Here is a 24,810-nt window from a genome sequence, read left to right on the forward strand (position 1 = left end):
TGGGACTCTTCTGAGTCCCAGAGGCCTTACAGAATCGGTATTTTACCATGAAATAAAACCTCATGGTAAAATACTGATTCCGGTGTGCATGTACATGTGTGCATGCACACCTATGCCATGTGACAGGCAGACATGCCCTTAGGGCATGTCTGCCTGCCACATGGCACCCACGCCTGTATTGGGGGTGCCAGAGGGTGTCAAAGTGACACCCCCTGCACCCTTGATGGATTCGGTATTTACCGATTCGGAAAATACCGAATCGGTAATGCCCATTGATTTCTATGGGCTTCAAAGCCCATAGGAAGCAATGGGCATTACCGATTCGGTAATTACCGAATCGGTAAATACCGATTTTTACCGAATCGGTAATCAAAACATCTGGATTACCTACATTTCCCCCCTCCAATTTACCACTTCTTAAATACCGAATCGGTATGATTCGGTATTTAAGAAGTGGTAAAGTGGAGTTTACCTACATCGGGCCCTAAGTGAGGAGGATACCCCGTTACCATCCTTACCTAATATTTTGGCACCGCTGAAAAATGTTAGCGGTGCCTCATTACAGAGAGAGGAAGGTATTGTGGGACAGGCAAACAAAGTGTCTAATATAGATAAGGAATGCAGTATTGACGGAAAACTAAATAGATCCTTACCCCGTATTGACCTGCCGCAAGAGGCAGCCTCTTATCTAGTTGTCCTATCTGGGGTCCCTGAATTAGCCACTGGGAAAACAGAGGGATATATTGAGTTAAAAAACAAAGTAGTTTACTGGTTAAGTAAGAACAGACCACTCCCACAAAGCATAGATGGGGAAATCCTTCATGTAAGGAGAGTGGGGTGGTTGGGACACAGGCCAAAGGATGTACTAGGGGATTTGATTATTGTTAATTTTAAGGATAGGCGTGTAATCCCTTACTTTCAAGGCTGGTACTCTGAGAGTGGTGATGGAGATATATCTACGTGGGATTTAAGTTACTTTTACCCCAGACCGCCAGCCATTTCACTGGCAAGATACTAACTAGGAAACCACTACATAGGTAGACCAGCTGACCTTAGTCTGAATGGTTTCAATATTCCAACTTTTAACCGATTTACCATGCTCTCAGGACTAGAAGCAGTTGACTGACTTACCAGAGAGATCCCCAACTTTTGTGAAAATCAAATGACACCTGAAAGATCATTCAATAGCGTACAGACGACAGTGAGGGTGCCCAGGGAGGGGATAACAGAGATGCACCTTGTTGAGCAGGATCTTTTAGAGAGAGGCCCTATGGGTAGAAATGGACATAGTGACCACACACAGAAGGATGAACCCTCTAATTCTACTACTGCAACAGTGATGTATAACTCTGGCAAACTCGGTGCGCCCAGGAGTCTGCCCACAGTGGGAGACTCAGCTGGGGAGCCCTCTGTAAGGAACGATCCTGGAAATTCCATTATCCCCTCAGACAATGGGGAAGTATGCCGCTTAATGTTCTGGAACGTGGCAGGTTTAAAAGCTAAAATAACTAATATCACATGGAATAACATCATAAATAGGTATGATATTTTAAGCTTTCAGGAGACATGGGTAACAGAGCGTCTCCACCTTTGCGGTTTTAAAACTCTGTTTATATCAGCAGTGGATGGAACACATGGCAGGGCTACGGGGGGTCTGTGTACATATCTATCGAACCAGCTCAAATATGAGAAAGTCCAATTACTATCCAATAATAGTACTATCAGCTGGTGAAGATATGAACTAATAAGGTGGCGTGTGTCATAATCATTCATTTCTATAATAACATCCCCTCTGTAGATATTGAAGTGACGTTAAAAAAAATGGGCATTGAACTAAAAAAGGAAATTGAAACAAATTTTAAAGAAGTATTTGTTATTGAGGGGGGGGATTTTAATTGTACAATTTGTAAAAGGGGACGACAAGGAATTTGTGGTATTATGTTGGACAAGGACACCATTTTTAACACATTTTGAACATACTATATGTGGGGATTTGTTAAATGAAATTTTGTTTTCCTGTGATCTGGGGTATGCAAATGAAATCGGCCAAATAGAGTCTCCCTTTGTGCCGACATTTATTGGCAGGGGTGCGTCCACAACAATTAATTTTATTTTATTCTCTGCTAGGTACGGACACCAGATTAAAACCTGTAGGACCCTTAATATCGAAATTAGTGACCACTATCCGCTTATTATGGAGATCTTAAATCCATTTCGGGATTTAGGCGGAGATCAGACCTGTAGGCAGACTGTCCCAGATGTAATCATGAGAAAACAAAATGGTTATTACCTTAAATGGAGTAAGCTGGTCCCAGATGATTTTATACAAAAATTGATGACAAAATGTTTAACTAGTTTCCTGATCTGTCTGGACAAGAATGCTGATAGTCAGAGTATTATTAAACATTTTCATATTATTGCAACTCACATCAAGGATAGTTTATGGGTGGAATTAAAAAATCGTAAAGAATTGACTAGGAGTTGGTTTGACTCAGCATGCACAAAGGCCCACTCGAAACTTAAGAATGCTCTACGTGCTGTCCCCCGTGACCTCCTATTGGTTAGGGAGTACCGGAAAATTTACAATGAGGTATTGAAAAAAAGGAAAGCGACTATTAAAAGGGACGCGTGGGAGTCATTATGCGAGGCCTCACAGAGTAGGGACTCATCTGCTTTTTGGAAAGCAGTGAATGCCCCATTCTTCATTGATAATACTAAGGCATGTATTGAAATTGCGATTACAGAGGATGAATGGGCAAATCATTATGCCCAATTGTATAGCACTCCGTAAGGGGCGCAGCAAACGCTACTTCAAATTCCAGGGGAAGAGAGGGCTAAGGGCATGACATTGGATATCACCATGGAAGAAGTAACTGCAAGCCGTAAAGCAACCCGGGGAGGTAAAGCTGAGGGCCCAGATGGCATACCACCCGATCTGTTTAAATATAATATCGAGTTGAGGGGGCCTATCTTAGCACAATTATTTAATGCGACTTCCGAGATGGGTTTAAACCCTTTGTTGTTTACATCTGTTATCGTGCCCATATACAAAAAGGGAGATAGACAAAATTGTATGTGCTATCGACCGATTTCTTTACTGGATTCTTCCATAAAAATCCTTGGGAGAATTATTTTAAGTAGGCTTCAAAGCTGGGCTGAAGACAATTCTGTTATTAGTGATCTTCAGTATGGGTTTCAGAAAGGAGTAGGAACGATAGATCAGGGCTTAAACCTATTTATCCTGCAACAAAAATATATCAGGGCTAGGAGGGAGCGCATCTATTTTACATTTGTTGACTTAAAGTCAGCATTTGATTGCGTTTCGCATAGTAAACTATGGTTAATTTTAGAAAATTTTGGGGTGGAAGAAAAACGAATTTATTTTTTAAGGGAATTATACTCAGGTGCCACTGCATCAGTAAGATATGGAAGAAACGGAGAGTGCACAAGATCATTTGGCATAGGGCGCGAGGTACGCCAGTGGTGCGTACTTGCCCCCTTTTTATTTTTAGTTTATATAAATGACCTTGAAAAAACTTTACTCCAAGAGTGCAGGGATATGCCTATGGTAGCCAAAAGATCAATCCCTGCGCTCCTTTACGCAGATGATGCGGTCAAAATGGCTTGGACGCCCTTCGCCCTACAAGGCCTGATAGCATCTTTTAATACCTTTATATCAAATTTAGACTTGAAAATTAACTGCACTAAAACGTTCTCAATGAATTGCGGCCCTGGTATTAACAGATGGAAAAAGGTCATGTACATTAATGCCAGCCCCTTGGACTTCACCCCCACCTTTCCATATTTAGGTATTCTGTTTCATGAAGCCGGCACATGGGGAAATGCCATAAATGCAAGAAGATTTATGTTTTGTAAATCAATGATGGCCCTAAAAAAATTTCAAAAAAATAGGGAAAAAGCCAACTGCAGAACTTAAATTTTTTTTTAATGCTACATGCATATCAATTGCTGTCTATGGCGCAAGTATATGGGGATATGCCAATGTAAAATCCATCCAGCTCGCAGAAAATATGTTTCTGAGATACATCTTAGCTGTACCTGGGAGTGTCTCAAGTTACATCTGTCACATGGAAGTCGGCCAACCATATATTGAAGGCACTATTAGGGTCCAGCCAATACTCTTATGGCACAGGGTCTGGACTACCGAGGAGTGTGCACTGAATGGCACTATCATAATGGATGTGATACGTTTATATCATGTGAGCAGGATAAGATGGCTCGCTTACGTAAAAGATTGTCTTGCGAAAATGGGCTGTCAGAATTATTATGATAATCCACTCTTAATGTGCAATATCCCAAGGAAGATACTGAAAAATCAGTGTATGAAGTACCTGGAAGATATAAGAGCCAGTGAGGAAATAAAGAAAAAGACAGTATTAGCTCATCAATTGATATTGGCTCAGGGTAAATTACAACCGTATTTAACCCTTTCTATGAGTAAACACGAGAGGTTCGTTTTAAAACGTTTTAGGTTAAATATCCTTTTTAGAGTTCTTAGCTTCCCTGTTATGAATATCTGGCCACGAGACTTAATTAATTGCCCGTGTGATGATCTATCTGAACAATCGGATATTCATATTTTATTCTTCTGTAAGTTTTATACATTCCCTCGGGATAGACTGATTGTTCCCATACTGAAGGAGATGGAAGTTAATCGCTGTCGTCCAGCTTTTTTAGCAATGCAGAAATTAGATACTATATTGACTGTGGCATCTATTTCTGAATTTTATTAAAATGTTTTTAGATTGCGGAAATCAATTTGTATGTGAGAATCTCACTTTTAATTATTGCTTATGTGACTATCCCCTTTTACAATGTAATTTTCTGTTTCTTTTGGCTGTACTTTTGAACAATGAAATTGTGTGTGTACTTTTATGGTTGCCTGCTTCTAACCGAATAAAGTTATAAAATGAAAAAAAAATGACTGCAAAATCCTCAGTCTCACAACATAAAGTATAGCTGTTACTGTACAAAATCACAGAAATGACAAAGACAGCCTTAGTTTTCCGAATCGATCTGCCTTGTTAGAACAATGTGCAGTAAAGGAGGAAACGAGTGCTACAAAATCAAATCTTCTACACTGTAGTCCAAGTAAAAAAAAGTTATGATTAAAAAAAACACACCTTTTGATCATTTAAGTATACCTTCATCAAAGAACAAATTAACTCATCTTGCACTGCTATCTATTCTGGATCTCAGAGCCATGATCACAAAATTCCCAAATTGAATCCATCGGTGCAATTTGTCTTCTAAGCTTGGTTTCTGTGTTTCAAAAAGTTTATTTTTTCCACACGAATAATTAGCGTTGTGTTTTTTATGTTAAGGGTGTGTTCCACAATGGCGCTGTTGTGTTGCTCACAACAAACTGGTACCAGGCCTTGTGCCTGAGGGATGATGGCAGCTGCAGTGCAACTGGAAGTCACTCTGAAGAATCATATTGGAAGGTTCACAAGATCAGCTCTGGTGTGTGCATGTTCGAAAGTGTGAGAATCCCAAGGATGTTCCTGAGGATCAAAGACACACATTGTGATGGAACAGTAAGTGCCATCATTTTTCGTTTCTCATATATTTATATTTTCATTACTGTAAATTGCATTAGTGACTTCATAACTCATATGCCATTGCAAATTCTACTGGAAGGTATTAGAAATAAACTGCAAAAATGAAAACTAATACAAAACTTAAAAAATGAAGGAAAGCAAAATATGGCAATTAGCAGTATATAAATACCACATTCCAGATACCACCCTATTAATTGCAATTTGGACCAAAACTCTACTTGCTGTCTAACATCCTTAATAAATCATTCTTCATAAACATAGCACCGAAAAAATGTGTTTCACCATGGCTCAAAGGAAAGGGAGAGACACTGAGCCAGATTTAGTAAGATTTTACGCAACACATTGCAGCAGGCCAACTTGCTGCCTTGTGTTGTGTGAAAGGGGGTCTGCATGAATGCGCTATATTTACAAAGATATGGTGCATTTCTGCTGCCTGCAAGCACTAGTGCACTGTGTGCTGCCTAGCACCAATGCAGGCACCCTTACACCAAAGTGCAAGGATCATGATGCCTGCATTGCAGGCAGGATTGTTTTTATGCAGAAAGGATGCCTTCCATTCTGGAAAGTTTTGCACAGTTCCAGTTAAACATAATTGTGGATCAACCCTAAATTTCTCTTTATTCACTGGATATCTATGTTAATAATAACAAATAACTGGATGTTTACAGGAACATAATGGTTTCTGCATCCACAGCTTATTGCTTACATGTTTCTGCTGAAGTCATATTGGCCACCTGGGTCATTTGGCTTACTTCATTGTAAGCTCCCTTCCTTCTAACCCTTCGCCTTGAAGGAGTCTAGTGAATAAGGCTCTCTTACCTGTTCTTTGTGATTCATTTAGAACCTGTAGAAACATGTAAAATAAACTTGCTCTATGAGACTGGATTAGGACCTTTATAGGGTAAGTGAGGGAACAAAGTAAACACATTTTGCACTATCCTTCTAAGCAATACATGCAAGCTGGTTCTGGACTGTATGTATTTACAGAGTGCGGAGTGTAGTCAAAGGATGAGAGCTAAGAATGCTCACATGCACTTGGTGAGGGATGCCACTATTAGAAATTGCTTTATTGCAGTGAACACAGAAAGGAGTGGTTTACTGATTTTATGCTAGAATGATAATTTTAAAACATGACACAATTGGTTTATACCTGATTGGTACATTTAATTTACTTGTAATTTCCTCATATATGGTACCCTGGGTACCCAGGTTCTGAAAATTAAATGCTACTGGTGGGCAACAGCACTCATTATGCACGCACTATAAGTAGCCTTTTAAAACATTTCTCAGGCCTGCAATTGCATCCTGTTGTGCAGTTTTAAACTGCCATTCTGACCTAGTGAAATAAACTTTTTGCCAGGCCTGAACCTTCAATTGTAATACATATAAGCCACCCCTAATGTAGGCCCTAAACAGTCCACAAGGCACTGTGCATTGTATTTTAAAAGTGTGTTTAAGTTTTACATGTCCTGGTAGTGAAAACCCCCTAAATTATTTTTTCACTACTGTAAAGCCTACTTCATAATAGTTACTCCCCCATCAGGAATGCGTATTGGTCCCAGGCAGGGAACAATAGGACCGGTGTAGCTAGACGAAGGCCATTATGCCAGAAGCTGTTCCCTGTCCAATTTACATTTTGAAGGACTGCCTCTAGCACATTCACAAAGAAGATTGACACGAGCCTTTTGTCACCCTAGAAAGGGGAAGGAATGAACTTGCCAGAAACAGATGTGAGGGTGGACTAGAAGTTAAAAAAATTGATAAATGTATAGCTCACTACTCACCCGCAAGGGTCTCAAGGCGCTTGTACGAATATCGCTGTGGAACCCATCCTGGCTTTCCCTGTGAGGCGTCCACTCCTGGGGACCCCCAAGGTGGAGACCAGGCATCCTTAGCGTTGTGGGGGCCGTTGTGGAGATTAAGCAAGCTATTGCCCAGAGTTGCAGAGTGGGACTCCATGATTGGAATAGGCACTGAGGCAAGAATTATCAGGTCTGTGGAATTTTGAGCCCAAGACCCGCCGAGGCGGGGAATTGAACCCTGGTCCCGGGCTAGACCTCTGAATCAGGGTCTGCCGCTCTAATCATTGAGCCACACTTCTCCACAGTTTCCCCCACTTCAAAGGGTGGCACCCAGGATTAATATTGGAAAAAGGGCCTGACTGGCTGTAGCAGGCACTGGGCGTTTCCCCAGTGGGCCCTTAGGTCGGGGGCCGGTTTGGGACCCCTGGGGAGCCGTGTTTGAAACTGTTTTTATATCTTCCCCCTTTGACAAAAGAAGCTGCGTGTTTTAAGCGTGCACCAACCCCATCCCCATTCCCTCGGGCTGCCCAACTGAATTGCCAGTACCGGTTTGCCTTCCCAGTCCGGCCCTGATTGGAAGTCCTGAGCTTCTCATTAGTACACTCCTGGACCTGTGTACATTACAGAAGAAGGACAGCCTTTGTTCTACAGAGAACTGGCCTGCTGCTTGATGCCTGCCTTGTTCCCCAGAGGACTCTCCTGCTGCTGGAGGCCTGGCCTGCTCTATGAGAAGGAAGACTAGACCTGCTCCCTTTATCACAGGCTTATCAGAGTGACTCCAAGGGTCAGTTGCCTGACCTCATGTTCTGAGCTACAGGGACACACCAAGCTCCAAAGATCTCCCTGCAACTGCCCAGTTGACTTGCAGGGACTGGCCCTGCCTGGCCCTGCAACTGGCATTCCTGAGCCCTGCTGGGGTGATTACTGATCCCCAAGAGGTACCTCAACAGGCCCTGAGCTCAAAGCTGGAACCTGTTGAGCTCCTTCATTGAAATCCTGAAAATTTGGACTCTTTGCGCTGGACTTTGAGAAGGTAACTTTTTCAGTTGGACTAACCTAGTCCCTGTATCCGGCCTGCACTCCATCGCGGTCGCCCTGAACTTGTGACTTTGACCTGGCTTAGTGTGACCAGATATCTATAGTTAGCACTTTCTTCTTCTTGGCGCTATTTTTTACTTAAAGCTTTCAAATTGCATGTCTCCCGTTCCACCAATTAGATTTTTGTAGTTCTGGTCTTATATTATTCACTAAATTTTACTCAGTTTTCTAAAGTGGTGTGGGATCTATCTTGTGTTGTGTTTTCACTTTATTATTGCTATTGTGCTGCATAAATACTTAGCACAGTGCCACTAAGTTAAGCCTGACTTATTTTATGCCACGCTGCCAGAGGGGTAAGCACAGCAGGGGTTATTTTAGTGACTTTTGTGGTTCACCCTGACGAAGATTGTGGTTGTTGCTTGTGAAGGGTCCCCCCCCCCCCCCATCAAAACCCTGTTTCCTACAGGTGGGTTATGGTGATTACCTAATTGGAATTAAATAGCATTGGGATGCCAATGGTTTACAAGTGTATCCACCACTGATGCATGGCCACTAATCCCCTACTGCACCAAAAACCCAGAGAAATTGCCTCTCAAGATTCCACTGCCCTTACTCCTTTATCAGTAAACGGTGGAAGCACTTGAAAAAAGGCTCAATTAAAGTAGCAAGTAGTATTTGAAACATTCTTGTCAGGCCCCCCAATAATGTGGTCAATATGCTGAAGTGGGCTAATGCTGCCACTCAACCCTCTCCGCTAGATGTGGTACAGTGGGTAGGTTTCAGTCATGGGGCTGGAATACTTGACATCTAATCCAGCTTAATAACTGTACTAGAATATGTTGGTGTTACCGACTTAGTAAACATTCTGAACAAGACCACCAAAACAAAGGCATTTCCATCTGCAAAGCATTCCATAGACCTGCCAGTGGTGTAGTGAGAAAGCTGGAAACTGTGGAAGCAGAAGATGTTGTAGTTATTTCTAGGATTCCCATGTCACCAAGTTGGGTGCTCTTGGACAATCCTGTTTTTGCAAAGATTGCAAGTATCTAGCATCCGGCTAAACTATTGTAGCAAGTAGGGAGTGGAAAACAAAACAGGTGATGGACCGAATGTGGATCAATGTCACACATTCAACCCAGTCCAAAGATCTGGGCCCAAATCCATCGTTTTTTTGCACTCCACACCACCCTGGGTTAGACAATGGCGATATGCAAATCAGCTCTGACCCTGTGCCCCATGGGAACAGTCCAGTCCGAACTACAAAAGCCATGTCCTTTCCAGAACGGAATCAAGCATCTGGGGTGAATGTGTGACATTGATCCACATTCGGTCCATCACCTGTTTTGTTTGCAATTGCCGCCCTAGGTGTGCTGGGGATGCCCAGACGTGGGTCCCAGGCACTCCACACCACTAGAGTCAAGCTAGCCGGGCTGATGAGAGGTGTTACCTCGAAACCGGTCCGGTCCTCGGATGCTTGATTCCGTTCTGGGAAGGACATGGCTTTTGTAGTTCGGACTGGACTGTTCCCATGGGGCACAGGGTCAGAGCTGATTTGCATATCGCCATTGTCTAACCCAGGGTGGTGTGGAGTGCAAAAAAACGATGGATTTGGGCCCAGATCTTTGGACTGGGGTGAATGTGTGACATTGATCCACATTCGGTCCATCACCTGTTTTGTTTGCAATTGCCGCCCTAGGTGTGCTGGGGATGCCCAGACGTGGGTCCCAGGCACTCCACACCACTGGAGTCAAGCTAGCCGGGCTGATGAGAGGTGTTACCTCGAAACCGGTCCGGTCCTCGGATGCTTGATTCCGTTCTGGGAAGGACATGGCTTTTGTAGTTCGGACTGGACTGTTCCCATGGGGCACAGGGTCAGAGCTGATTTGCATATCGCCATTGTCTAACCCAGGGTGGTGTGGAGTGCAAAAAAACGATGGATTTGGGCCCAGATCTTTGGACTGGGGTGAATGTGTGACATTGATCCACATTCGGTCCATCAGCTGTTTTGTTTGCAATTGCCGCCCTAGGTGTGCTGGGGATGCCCAGACGTGGGTCCCAGGCACTCCACACCACTGGAGTCAAGCTAGCCGGGCTGATGAGAGGTGTTACCTCGAAACCGGTCCGGTCCTCGGATGCTTGATTCCGTTCTGGGAAGGACATGGCTTTTGTAGTTCGGACTGGACTGTTCCCATGGGGCACAGGGTCAGAGCTGATTTGCATATCGCCATTGTCTAACCCAGGGTGGTGTGGAGTGCAAAAAAACGATGGATTTGGGCCCAGATCTTTGGACTGGGGTGAATGTGTGACATTGATCCACATTCGGTCCATCAGCTGTTTTGTTTGCAATTGCCGCCCTAGGTGTGCTGGGGATGCCCAGACGTGAGTCCCAGGCACTCCACACCACTGGAGTCAAGCTAGCCGGGCTGATGAGAGGTGTTACCTCGAAACCGGTCCGGTCCTCGGATGCTTGATTCCGTTCTGGGAAGGACATGGCTTTTGTAGTTCGGACTGGACTGTTCCCATGGGGCACAGGGTCAGAGCTGATTTGCATATCGCCATTGTCTAACCCAGGGTGGTGTGGAGTGCAAAAAAACGATGGATTTGGGCCCAGATCTTTGGACTGGGGTGAATGTGTGACATTGATCCACATTCGGTCCATCACCTGTTTTGTTTGCAATTGCCGACCTAGGTGTGCTGAGGATGCCCAGACGTGGGTCCCAGGCACTCCACACCACTGGAGTCAAGCTAGCCGGGCTGATGAGAGGTGTTACCTCGAAACCGGTCCGGTCCTCGGATGCTTGATTCCGTTCTGGGAAGGACATGGCTTTTGTAGTTCGGACTGGACTGTTCCCATGGGGCACAGGGTCAGAGCTGATTTGCATATCGCCATTGTCTAACCCAGGGTGGTGTGGAGTGCAACAAAACGATTGATTTGGGCCCAGATCTTTGGACTGGGGTGAATGTGTGACATTGATCCACATTCGGTCCATCACCTGTTTTGTTTGCAAGTAGGGAGTGGGCATAACTCTCATAATTTGCTGTAGCATAAAAACACAAAATTACACAAGATTACATGGAATTACTCAACTAGAGTTTAGTGCTGTTTTCCTTGTGCAAAATGAACACTGGTTTCCAAAATTAACCCAAGCATGCATTTTACGGTAGGAAAAAGTACCACTAAATGCAACAGAACAGAAACAGTAGCAGCCAACAGTGACTTCCTCTCTGTTCCTGTGCTCTTGGGTAGGCAGTTTTTGCCCAAATTACTCCAAATTATGCAATCTGGCGTAATCATGTAATTTTGGGTAATCTTGCATCATCAAAGTAATGCAAAATTACTTTGAGTGCTCTGGCATATTTACATTCTCATCCAGCCCTTGAACTCAGCCTTAAACTTAAACTTGAACTCTGCACACATTGATTACCCCTGGAGAGGTGTTGTCATTGTCTTCTCACTAAAATATGGACCTTGAGACAGGCAGTTCTGTACTCCGATTATTGTTCTCCTTCTTAACCAAATTGTTTCATCTTAACATCATCTGTTCTTTCTTAGCTTTTTCCTCATATAGATTATTACATTAACTTTCTCTTTTAAACTACAAGACAAATATTTGTAGTTTAAGGCAGTATGGAAAGTGTGTGGGGATGTAGGGTTCTGCAGAAGACACTAGACTCATTTCAAGCTTACAAAAGTGGCCAAAACATGTTGGCCACACAGAAGCATCATAAAAGTAATGCAAAATTACTTTGAGTGCTCTGGCATAATTACATATTCATCCAGCCCTTGAACTCAGCCTTAAACTTAAACTTGAACTCAGCACACATCGATTACCCCTGGAGAGATCTTGTCATTGTCTTCTCACAAATATATGGACTTTGAGACAGGCAGTTCTGCACTCCGATTATTGGTCTCCTACTTAATCAAATTGTGTCATCTTAACATCACCTGTTCTTTCTTAGCTTTTTCCTCTTATAGATTATTACATTACCTTTCTCTTTTAAACTACAAGACAAAGATTTGTAGTTTAAGGCAGTATGGAAAGTGTGTGGGTATCTAGGGTCCTGCTGAAGACCCTGGACTCAATTCAAGCCTACAAAAGTGGCCAAAACACGTTGGCCACACAAAAGTAGGTTCCTATTAATGTTTCCCCACAACATTGTTTGTATTCTATTTTTTTACTTTTACCGGGGCAACCGTAATAAAGGTCTCTTGGGTTAGTCTTTAGGTATTTTTACATATTATATCACAAAGCCCTCTCATTCTGCAAAGGAAAAGCTCTTCCTACCTCATTGGCACTGGAAACCCATCTAAAGCATTCAGCTGGAGACCTTTCCATTAAATGATATACATATTGCGAGCAAGAGAGAAACAAGTAATTACGCTTGTCATCAATGGTGGGTGAACATCTCAAATCCTGAGAAAGGATTCTTATTTTCTGTAAAAGTCTAATAACCTTCTGACAAGTGGCTTTGCTCGCTATGCCTTTCTGTTGGTGTTTAGTTTATCTGGGGGATGTTTAGTGAACTTCCGATTTGCCAACTCCCCTTCACTGTAAACATAACAGGAAACTTTCGACAAATTCCCCATAGAATTCTTTAAGTCAGAACATTGGGGTTTCCCTTTTACAGACAATAACATTTGTTAAAGATATTAATCTGCGTATTATGGGGTCTCAACTGTTATCATCTGTTCATGGTCTGATTACTGAATCTGCCAAAATTTGGGGCTTTAGGGCAGTCCCCTTCTGGAGAGACATCTCCACTCAAAGTTCAGGGCCTCTCAATAGTATGTGTTTAGGTGTAGAGGTTGACAGTCCTCCTTATTAGCAACTTAAAAGGTAAACCTCTTCAAAAGCTGTCGTTTGCACCTCCGTGGTGTTGCAGCTCCTTAGCTCCTGTTAAGATAATAATGTAAATAAACACTGGTCACTCACAAGCAGCTTTTTACAGCTTTTGGTCATTGTGAGAAGGACATCCCAGTAGGATCCCTTGAGTCTTTACAGTCTGCCTTTTTATCACGTATCCTTCTACTGCCAGTGGTCAGCCCTGATAGTAGCGGCAGAATGTTACTGTTTACCTCTGGGGTTATGTGCAAAGGTCTGGGGGACTGCGAGAGGTCCCTGGGTCATACTTTGAGCACCCATTGTACATAATTTGGCATATTGGGACTTCTGTTGTAAATCAGCAGTGCGCCTGTTCTGCAAAATTCACAGTATTAGATTCTGCTGTTGCAAATCTGAGTGGCAACTCATTTGTCACAAGCTGCCCGTTGCTTTCTCCCTCAAGGCAAATTTAGTCAAGAGAGAGGGATGGCGCAAATATAACCAGTGGACAGTGGAGATGACAATTCTTTATTCTTCCCGAAAACAGCTCAGGGTTTGTGGTCTCAGACTGACACTTTTATAAATGAGTGACAAGCCAGTTGTTAAGAAGGAAAAATCCTAGCTGCTCTCTACATATCCACTTTCAGGCCCGGACTGGCCATAGCGGGCACCGGGCAATCCCCCGGTGCGCCACAAGGGTGGGGGCCGGTTTTGAGCCCCTGAGGGCCGATTTTGTTACAGGGCCGTTTTAGCTGCAAAATCGGCCCTGCAACAAAATCGCCCTAGCAAAGCGCTCGGCGGCACCTCCAACCCCCCCAGTGGGGGGGGGGGCCGGCCGAGCACTTTGCCAGGGCCGGTTTTGGTTTCCAGTCCGGCCCTGTCCACTTTCACTCTAGTGCCATGTCCCCATGCCCAAATAATTTATTTGAGGCTTCCAAAATTCATTAACCACTCATTCCATTTCTTTTTGGATGAAAGAAGTCTTCACATCCTGTCTGGTGTTTAGCTCTCCCCTTTGTCACGTGAAAGTCAATGTCAACTCTCTATTGGAAGAAGGAGGGAGCTGCACTGACTGGACCGGAGGACAATGGCCTAATCTGGTCCCATAACAATTCCCTTGGCAAGCTGAACTAATTAGCATATTGATATAAGTGTGTGCATCAGTTCTGCCAGGAACATTCCTGACAGACTAATTAAAATTGAGATGGGACTATCGATTAGAAGGGCTTTCTTCTGATAACCATGTTCGAGTCTTAAGTGTGGCCACTGACCATTTTGATAGAGAAGACATGTCCCACAGTTGCTCATTTGAACATTGTTAGCTCACCTTTAGTAACTGATCTTTGCGCAGCTTGTGAATATGTTCTAATACTTGCCCTCCAACACTTTGGGTTACACTTACTCCTTTAGTGGAGCAGTGTGATGCTTTTCCCCTTCAGTTTAATGGTGCTTTCATCCAGTCATAAATGAAACAGGACAGGGAAGCTCACTTGCTTATCCAGAACCATTTGATCTGAATCCTTCGGGAAAAGCTTAGTTACTGGAGTCAAGGGTCTTGTGCTCAATTCCTGATGGACGCTCTGCTGTGCTTGCAAAATGAACGTGAAATGCCTCTTGCTTGCAGGTGCCTCTTTGCTCTTTAAATACTTCAAGATAAGTTGCAAGAATTAGACTGAGTTAAAGATCAGTGTTGAAACACTTTTGTTGTGCTTACTTCAGTAATCAGTTCAATAATCTGTCTACTCCATCATCATTTAGGAGTAAAATTGTCTGTTGACAATAGAACAGAAAACTGATATAACATTAATATATGTACAATACCTTGTTTTCGGTACATACTCCAGCATTTGACTCCAATGCAACTAGTTTTCCTAATTCTGTTTTCAACCATAAATACTGTTCATTGTACTGTTTTTAGCACATCAGTTATTTGTCATTCAGTGACTCTTCACTAAATTGTCCCCAGGAAATAATAATAGCATACTGTCTCAATAAACTCGGTCTAGCTAGCTTTGATGATACCTCGGCAGTCCTCTGCTTCCCAGACCCTTGCAGAGTTCCATTGACTCCCAATATTGCAGAGGATTCAATTTAAATCACTTTGTATTGTGTTTAAGGCACTGCAAGGTATGGGGCCCAAACGGTTGCAGAACAAATTTGGCTGGTATGCTCCTGTTCGTAATCTTCGCTCATCTTCGGCCAACTTGATGAACTTACCCAAGATTAGAAGAACAAAACTAGGGGGGCAAGCTTTCAGTGTTGCAGCAGCACGGCTCTGGAATAGCCTCCTCATGGAGTTGTGTCAGATGAAAGACCTACTGACGTTCAGAAAGAAAATTAAGACCTGGCTCTATCTTAGAGTATCACATCAATCTTTCTCCCGCTCTAGCACATCACAGTCTCCCCCTGGATATGTGGCTACAGGTACTACGTATCTCAGCGCCAGGATCCCCGTTGGGTCACAGTGCGCTTTACAAGTAGCGTTTACATTACATTACACACTAATTTCTTGTAGGTCTTCTGTAATTATCATTCAATAAAGTTGTTTTTTTTATTTGTTTTTTTTTATTGAAAACTGCATTTATCATAATGTCAGTGAGAATAATGAGCATGGAAAGTGAACACTAGAAGCATAGTTCTCAAAAGAATGTTCCCAGAATAGTATACGGACAGGTGTGTATCCCTGCCCTGAGGGCCAATTAGATGGTATCTTAACTTTTGTTTTGGCCCTGGCATTAAACTAATCTAGGAAGTGGGCAGAGCCAAGGCCTGATTATGCAGGGTCCTGGATCTGCCCTTTCATTTGAATGAGTGCATCAAGCATGCCCTTATAATGATCAGACGACTACCGCCCTGTCCTGGGTTTAACACATAAATCGGTGGTTGCAGAAAACTAAGTTTTGTGATATCATATTGTGGATCAGAACTCGATATCTGTATTAATGAGTGTGTGGCCTACAGGATACTCTTGTGTAAAGTTCCGTCCGCTGGTATGTGAAACCCAGAACCTTGTGCTGACATCTTGCGTGTATGTAGAGTGTGTGGTATGTAGATTGTGTGCGTGTGTAAACTAATCATGTTGTACTTGTGTCTTAGTAGGACTTTGTGTATGTATGGGTCTGAGCACTAACACCAGTGGGGTCCATCATGGATGGCCCTGGGTTAGCATGACATAAGACAGAGGATGAGGAAAGCTTTCCCGACAGTGGAAGTGTTTTGGCTGAATTCCTGTGGCTGGAAGGTGGAGATACAGACACTGAAGTGAAAAGAATACAGGCAGGGCTACCTTTAGTAATCCCAGTAAGACTTTGTTAGCAATGCAACGGTCTGCTGATTAGGTTTTTCTGAGCAATGTAATTTGGTAGATGGTAAAGTGAAGGGTGCAACTGCAGTTTCTTATTTATTTATTTCTTTATTTGAAGGTTTTATAGAGCGCGAACATGACCCGTGAGGGTATCAGAGCGCTTTACAGATACACTAGAGTAGTACAGGGTCATAGCACACAAAAAACAGGTAAAACAATAAAAACTTAGTACATAGGAGAGCTTACAGAGAATCAGGGGGATGAAGGTGGGACAGGGTAGCAGACGGGTACTGTACCTGGGGATATGATAGGCTATACAGCAGGATAAATATAATACAATGAACAAGAAAGGTGATGTACAAGGACGCAGGATAGAGCAACAGTCTCTCAGGTGGCTGAGGGAACGAGATTAGCCAAGGAATTTACCCATGAGAAAGGTCTTGGCCTCTTTTTTGAAGCGAGCAAAGGAAGCAATTTTTCTAATGCCGGGAGGGAGGGAGTTCCAAATTCTTGGTGCAGCTCCAGTAAAAGCCCGATTGTAGGTTGTTCTTTTCCTAAAGCGTGCAGGCCGGAGTAGGTGGGCCTTGGTCAATCTTGAGTTTCTGTTTCCTCCAGATAATACAAGCTTCTGAGCAAGATACACAGGGGAGTTAGAGTGAAGGGCCTTGTGCGTGATGCATGCCAGCTAGAAGTGAATCCTTGCCTTGAAGGGGAGCCAGTTTAACGCTTTCAAGTGAGGAGTGATGTGATCGAATTTTTTTGAGCCTGTAAGTAGTCTGGCGGCTGCGTTGAGGCAGGCTTTTAAGGGTGTCAGCAAGATCTTAAGTAAGCCAGATAGGGTGGAGCAACCGTATTCCAGTCGAGAGATGACTAATGATTGGACAGCAAGTTTGAGGTCCGAAGTGTCTAGAAAGGGTTTCAATTTCCATAGGTAGCTCAGGTGGAATCTGGCCGATTTCACCATTGTGTTGATGTGGTCTCGCATATTTAGGTTATAATCCAAGGTGGTTCCCAGAGATTTGGCACAATGGTCGGGGAACAGTTTAAGGCTGTGATGGCTTTCATCTATGTCTGGATGTCGGGGTTGTTCTTGGGTGGGGAGATTAGAGGGAACTCAGTTTTCTTGCCATTAAGTTTTAGTTGATTGGAGGAGAGCCATCTGACGGTCAGCTTCAGGGCTTCATTCAGGGTGAGGATCTCTGCCAGAGATGAGATTTGTATGTAGATCTGAGTGTCATCAGCGTACATATGAAAGGAGATATTTGCATTGCGCAAGACTTCGGCAAGAGGTTCCAGATAGAGATTGAAGAGGGTAGGGGACAATGTTGATCCCTGAGGGACACCCACCGTGACCGCGGAGGGAGCGGACAGTTCGCTATTGACTAGAACTCTTTGAGATTGGTTCTGGCGGTAGGATCTGAACCAGTCGCTTAAGATGAGGACATTGCTAGGTCAGGCCTTCCCTTTTGTCTGCCCCTGTTTATTGCTTCAGAGATGCTCCTGACAATCAGGGGCCAAAACCATGCAAATCACTGCACTCATGTTGTGAGTGCTACCCTTTGGAGGAAGCCCCTTTGCTACCTGCTGTGATAAACACCACTTCACTCAAAGGCTATCGGGGGAGCAGCCTGAGAAGGAGACATGAAAAGAGAAACACCCAAAACTGGCTTTAAAGTTTGAAACAGTGGAAAGTGCTTAAAAAATGTGATCAAAAACACCCCACTGTATTCCAGTTCAGCAGTCCTCATGAAATGAAATGAAATGAAATGAAAATAAAATTTATAAAGCGCTACAGTTGCCCTGAGGCGTCCAGGCGCTGTGACTACACAGAAATACCTTCAGAGGAACAGGAGTAGTTTGTGGTAGCTAAAATAGAAAAGTTTTAAGATGCTTCCGGAAGCTAGTTAGGTTGGAATTGCATCTCAACTGCAGAGGGAGGGTGTTCCACAATTTTGACACATTGTACGAGAACGAACGTCCACCTGCTCTGGCTCTAAAGATTCTAGGAATTTTGGCCAGTGATGCAGTCGAAGATCGAAGCACCTTGTTGGGCAGGTAGGGGGAAATCAGGGAGCGGTTGATTTCTGGACCAGTTTCCCAAAGGGTCTGATGAGCAATGCACAGCGCTTTGAACTTCACTCTGTCCCTGATAGGCAGCCAGTGTAGCGTTTTTAGGCCATTTTTTATTGAAGTTCTTCGTGGGACTCTCAGTAGCGCACGGGCAGCACAATTTTGAGTGCGCTGGAGTTTTTTAAAGGTGTAGTCTGGTGCCCCGAAATAGAGGGCATTATTAAAATCCAGACGAGATTGGACAAGGCCCTGTATGATTATTTGTCTGGCCTCAAATGGAAGAAGGGGAAGAATTTTTTTTATCACCCTAAGGAGACCAAAACATGTGGCTGACACCTTGGTGGCCTGTGTATTGAGGCTCAATGACTTATCCAACCATACCCCCAGACTTTTTATGTTGTCTCTGGGGGTAGGGGCCGCCCCCATGCTCGCGGGCCAAAGCATCTCCATGGTAGAGGGGGCTGCCGGGCCCAGGAGCATGAGCTCGGTCTTATCGTCGTTGAGCTTCAGGCATGAGCTCATCATCCAGCTCCTAACTTCCTCCATACACGCCGCTAGATTGGGCGGTGATTGGAGGCCACTCTTCTGTGTAAGGGAGACCACCAGCTGGGTGTCGTCCGCATAGGAGATGATGTTAATCCCATGCGGACGAACAATCCCAGCCAGCGGCCTCATATATGCGTTGAAGAGCGTGGGGCTCAAGGATGACCCCTGCGGGACTCCACACCCCAGAGGCCTGTCTGATGACATGGATGTGCCGTCAAAGACCTGGAAGGTTCTGTCCGATAGAAAAGACTCAAACCAAACCAGGGCTTCTCCGGCCACTCCTAGGTCGGCGAGATGGTTCAACAGAATTTTATGATGTACCGTGTCGAACGCGGCACTCAGATCGAGGAGGATCACTGCCACTGATCCCCCACGATCCAAGATCCGTCTCGCCTCCTCAGTCACAGCCAATAGGGCGGTCTCTGTCCCATGTTTTGGGCGAAAGCCCGTCTGGGAAGCATCGAGGAGGTGGTTTTCCTCGAAAAACTTTGTCAGAATGGTATTGACGTACTTTTCCAGGATCTTTGATGCCCATGGGAGCAGAGAAATCGGGCGATAGTTGCTAGGATTAGCTGGGTCGAGGGAAGGTTTTTTTAACAAGGCCCGTACCATTGCATGCTTCCATGTCGCAGGTACCATCCCACTCGAAATGGAGGAGTTCAATAATTCCAGAAGAGTAGGGAAGATGGTTTTACTGGCCAACCCCAGCGAGGCCGGAGGAGCAGGGTCACGCGGTGAGCCGGATTTTATTTTTTGTGCCAGAGACTCCAGTGTTTCCAAATTCAGCAATGGAAAGGACTCCAGCTTGTTGTGAAAGGGAGTTACCATGTCCCGTGCTGAGTACGAGTATTGTGGGAGTGAGCCAGTAGCTGGATCGGGAAAAGAGAGGTAGATTTTATTAACTTTCTGAAAAAAGAAATCAACCAGCTCATCGCATTTAGAAGGGGAACTACCATTATCTACGATGGACAGGGAAGGTTTTATCAGGGAGCTCACTATACGATATATTTCTTTCGGCTTAGACTTGGACGTTGTTATTTTATCATTATAGTAAGCTGCTTGTGAAATTTTTATTGCCAATTTATAGTTCCTGATGGCTTCCCTGTAGGTGGCTTTATCAGAAGGATTGTAGGTCAAACGCCATTTTCTCTCTAGTCTCTTACAGGAGCGCTTTTGGTCCCTAAGATCTTCCGTGTACCACGGTGCTGATTTACTCTGCCTCTTTGACCCAGATGGATGTAAAGGGAGAACCAGGTCAAGAGAGGCAGTGATCCACTCATTGTACTTATTGTTGTTTGTCGTCGGGTCATGGGAGAGTATCGGTCTGGTGGTGCTAAGAGCCTCCGTCCAGTTGTCTATAGAGATTTTGGACCAATTTCGGATTTTCCGAGATGTAGGGAAGGATGGAGGGGGTTTACTGGTGGTCCAGGTGAAGGCTATCAGAAAATGATCCGACCATGGAAGGCTACTTATAGTGCCTACTTTAAGTTGGTCACTATTACTGAAGATCGGATCTAAGAGATGACCTTTTTCATGCGTAGAGGAGGGAACTAATTGCTCAAGTTGGATGGCAGCTAGACTTGACATCATCTCTAGTGCCGTAGGGTCCAACAGATTGTCAAAATGGATATTAAAATCTCCCAATACAGTGAAATTAGAGGGAGAGACAATCAATTGGGATGCCACCGACAGAAGGGAGGTGTTGAATTGTCCAATAGCTCCCGGAGGGCGATAGATAAGAATACCCGTAAAAGTGGTATTAGGGGAAAACTCGATTGCAAAAGAAAAATTTTCACAATCTTCAATCTCCTCTGTCAGGCAGCGGCAGACATAGCTCTCCTTATAAATGATCGCAAGGCCACCGCCTCTGCCCAGTGGTCGATCAACCCGTGCTATCTGGTATCCCGGGATAATGGCCTGTGCCAAATCCGGCTGGGAATCTTGATTTAACCATGTCTCGGTCAAAAAGATCACATCCGGTGTATATTCATCTAAAAGCAAGGAGATTTCTAAGCAATGTTTCACTAGAGACCTGCAATTGAGCAGAAGAATGGAGTAGTCCTTTACCTCAGATCTGGTAGCGGTAGTGGTGATTAGCTCTGATTTGCAGTGCATGCAGCAGCGAGAAATCTCCAAGGGATGTCGGGAAAGGCCACAGCAGGATGAGACCGGTGGGCGCAGCCGATGTAAACGGCTTGAGCTGTATACTCGCCTCATTCCGCCAGACCAACCAGGGGACGTGGCCCCTGGGCCCGGCCGGGAGCGGCCGGGCGCAGACGGGCTTGCCTTAGGCGCGCCTTTGGCGCGCAAACGTCGCGCCCGCTGCGCTCGTCCGCTGCGCGTTCGATGGAAGCACATGATTTGTAGTGTGGGAGGAGATGAAAGAGGGCGTGGCCTCGGTAAGAAGGCGTGGCCTCGGCGCTCGCCAAGTGGCATCAGGGGGTGAAGTTTGCTCGGTCTCCTCCCGCAGCAGCGTTCAGTCAGCTGCGCGGGGAACCAAGATCAGCTGGTGAGTAAGTTTTTAAAATTGCCAATGCAAGTGCAAACAAACAGTTCGGTGATTTTAAAAAAGGACCCTCTGGTCACGCTCCCGGCTTCCGCCTCAGGAGGTTTCAGTGTAGCAGGACCGGCGCTTGTAATCAGCGCCTATATAGATGCGCGATGAAAAAGGGGGCGTGGCCTCGGTAAGGGGGCGTGGCCTCGGCGCTCGCCAAGTGGCGTCAGGGGGTGAAGTTTGCTCGGTCTCCTCCCGCAGCAGCGTTCAGTCAGCTGCGCGGGGAACCAAGATCAGCTGGTGAGTAAGTTTTTAAAATTGCCAATGCAAGTGCAAACAAACAGTTCAGTGATTTTAAAAAAGGACCCTCTGGTCACGCTCCCGGCTTCCGCCTCAGGAGGTTTCAGTGTAGCAGGACCGGCGCTTGTAATCAGCGCCTATATAGATGCGCGATGAAAAAGGGGGCGTGGCCTCGGTAACGGGGCGTGGCCTCGGCGCTCGCCAAGTGGCGTCAGGGGGTGAAGTTTGCTCGGTCTCCTCCCGCAGCAGCGTTCAGTCAGCTGCGCGGGGAACCAAGATCAGCTGGTGAGTAAGTTTTTAAAATTGCCAATGCAAGTGCAAACAAACAGTTCAGTGATTTTAAAAAAGGACCCTCTGGTCACGCTCCCGGCTTCCGCCTCAGGAGGTTTCAGTGTAGGGAAGGGAGTGCCTCACAGAGTACTTGAAGGGCTGCTAAGTGATCAGGGCTGGTGTCTGCCTTACAGCAAGTCTGAGAGAGGCGGGGGGACATCACTTGAAGTCTGCAATTTCTGCTGGGGAAGCTGAGGATCTACCTAGTGCCAAGAAACATTCCTGCCTTGTCCTTCAGGAGGAGAGAATGTCCAGGAGGAGAATGCCAGCATTTTTCTAGTTTGAGTCACACCCAGAAAAAGAAGATGGCCTTAGAGAGTGAAGCGAGGAGCAACCCTGCTGCACATAATCTCCAGGTCTTTCTCCATGGTGCCTGAGAAGCAGAAAGGATTATGTACCTCTGTACATCGTTGTGAGGCGGGCTGCATCCACCCTACCGTCTGTATTGCCCAGGTTGGAGCTGCAACTGCCTGCCATTTGCATTGGTCAGAGGGGGGCTACATTTACCTGGCTGTGTTTATTGGCCCAGTTCGGGTCTGTAACGTGCTGCTAAGTGCAATGGCCTGGGGTTGACTGCACCTGGTTTGCCACCTGTATTGTCCCAGAACAGGGCAGCAGCTGCCTGAATATGTGTACCAGCCAGGGGTGGTCTGCAGCTGTACCATCACATACATCAGCCCAGGTTTGGCAACAACTGCCTTCCCATGCATCCTTGTAGACCTAGAAGTGGACTATGACTGCCAAAAACACCGTAGCCCACTGAGCAACATCCAAACATTTAGGGCTTCTGCTTTCGGTGAAGACTCGAGCTGATCTCTGGCTGCCTTTCCTAAGGCGGCATGCGATAATTGCCTGTTTATGCATTTGACTTGTAGAGAAACGTTATCTGCACCTGATTCTTACTCATGCTACTACTGTTGCTTGCTTGGGAACAATCGAGGTAGGGTCACCTTATTGGGAGAATGCACGGAGAGGAGTGACGGGGTATAGCCCTCACAAGGGAGTTGTGATCAGGGGTATCACCCTGTTTTCTCATTTGAATTGTCTATTATTGAGTGCAGTGCAGGTGTTCTTTTCGTCCTGCGTCCTGCTGCCTGGAAGCCCTGCAAAACTTACTTTCTGCTGCTGCTGGCCCTAACGACCCTTGCTGACCCGTAGTCCTCCCGCCCCCGCAACTACATCCAAGCAGCCGCCGAGGTGAGGACTACCTTTCCCAGGGGGCAAATCGGCGGCCACGTCACACACGCGCCCGGAGGCGCCTTAAATCGTGCTCCCTATCGGTGGAGCGGGTGTTCTTTTCGTCCTGCGTCCTGCTACCTGGGAGCCCTGCAAAACTTACTTTCTGCTGCTGCTGGCCCTAACAACCGTTGCTGACCCGTAGTCCTCCCGCCGCTACAACTACATCCAAGCGGCCGCCGAGAGGAGGACTACCTTTCCCAGGGGGCAAAGCGGCGGCCACGTCACACACGCGCCCGGAGGCGCCTTAAATCGTGCTCCCTATCGGTGGAGCGGGTGTTCTTTTCGTCCTGCGTCCTGCTGCCTGGGAGCCCTGCAAAACTTACTTTCTGCTGCTGCTGGCCCTAACAACCGTTGCTGACCCGTAGTCCTCCCGCCGCTGCAACTACATCCAAGCGGCCGCCGAGAGGAGGACTACCTTTCCCAGGGGGCAAAGTGGCGGCCACATCACACACGCGCCCAGGGGCGCCTTAAATCGTGCTCCCTATCGGTGGAGCGGGTGTTCTTTTAGTCCTGCGTCCTGCTGCCTGGGAGCCCTGCAAAACTTACTTTCTGCTGCTGCTGGCCCTAACGGCCCTTGCTGACCCGTAGTCCTCCCGCCGCCGCAACTACTTCCAAGCGGCCGCCGAGGTGAGGACTACTTTTCCCAGGGGGCAAAGCGGCGGCCACGTCACACACGTGCCCGGAGGGGCCTTAAATCGTGCTCCCTATAGGTGGAGCGGGTGTTCTTTTCGTCCTGCGTCCTGCTGCCTGGGAGCCCTGCAAAACTTACTTTCTGCTGCTGCTGGCCCTAACGACCCTTGCTGACCCGTAGTCCTCCCGCCACCGCAACTGCATTCAAGCGGCCGCCGAGAAGAGGACTACCTTTCCCAGGGGGCAAAGCGGCGGCCACGTCACACACGCTCCCGGAGGCACCTTAAATCGTGCTCCCTATAGGTGGAGCGGGTGTTCTTTTCGTCCTGCGTCCTGCTGCCTGGGAGCCCTGCAAAACTTACTTTCTGCTGCTGCTGGCCCTAACAACCCTTGCTGACTCGTAGTCCTCCCGCCGCCGCAACTACATCCAAGCGGCCGCCGAGAGGAGGACTACCTTTCCCAGGGGGCAAAGCGCCGGCCACGTCACACACGCGCCCGGAGGCGCCTTAAAACTTTCCTCCCTATCCGCGTCGCGGGAGCGCCGGGGCTAAGCCCGGGCAAAGGGCGGGCCCTCAGAGGCCTGAGGAGACTGGACTGGGTCATAGACTTTGGTCTTGAAGGGAAGACCCGTACGCAGGTATTCTCTGTCAGC

At 46.0% G+C, this 24,810-nt stretch overlaps 1 protein-coding gene across 1 annotated transcript in view; it reads left to right on the forward strand.

The window, feature by feature from the left end:
* RP1 (RP1 axonemal microtubule associated) overlaps positions 1-24,810 on the forward strand; it is a 2,616,437-nt gene that overhangs the window by 657,124 nt on the left and 1,934,503 nt on the right. The window contains exon 16 of the mRNA XM_086965756.1: positions 5,346-5,558. Within this exon, the coding sequence (XP_086821882.1) occupies positions 5,346-5,558 (213 nt within the window). The remainder of the gene's footprint in view (positions 1-5,345; positions 5,559-24,810) is intronic.

This window comes from Lissotriton vulgaris, chromosome 4_1 (genome assembly GCF_964263255.1).
Source record: "Lissotriton vulgaris chromosome 4_1, aLisVul1.2, whole genome shotgun sequence".
NCBI classification, from domain to species: domain Eukaryota; kingdom Metazoa; phylum Chordata; class Amphibia; order Caudata; family Salamandridae; genus Lissotriton; species Lissotriton vulgaris.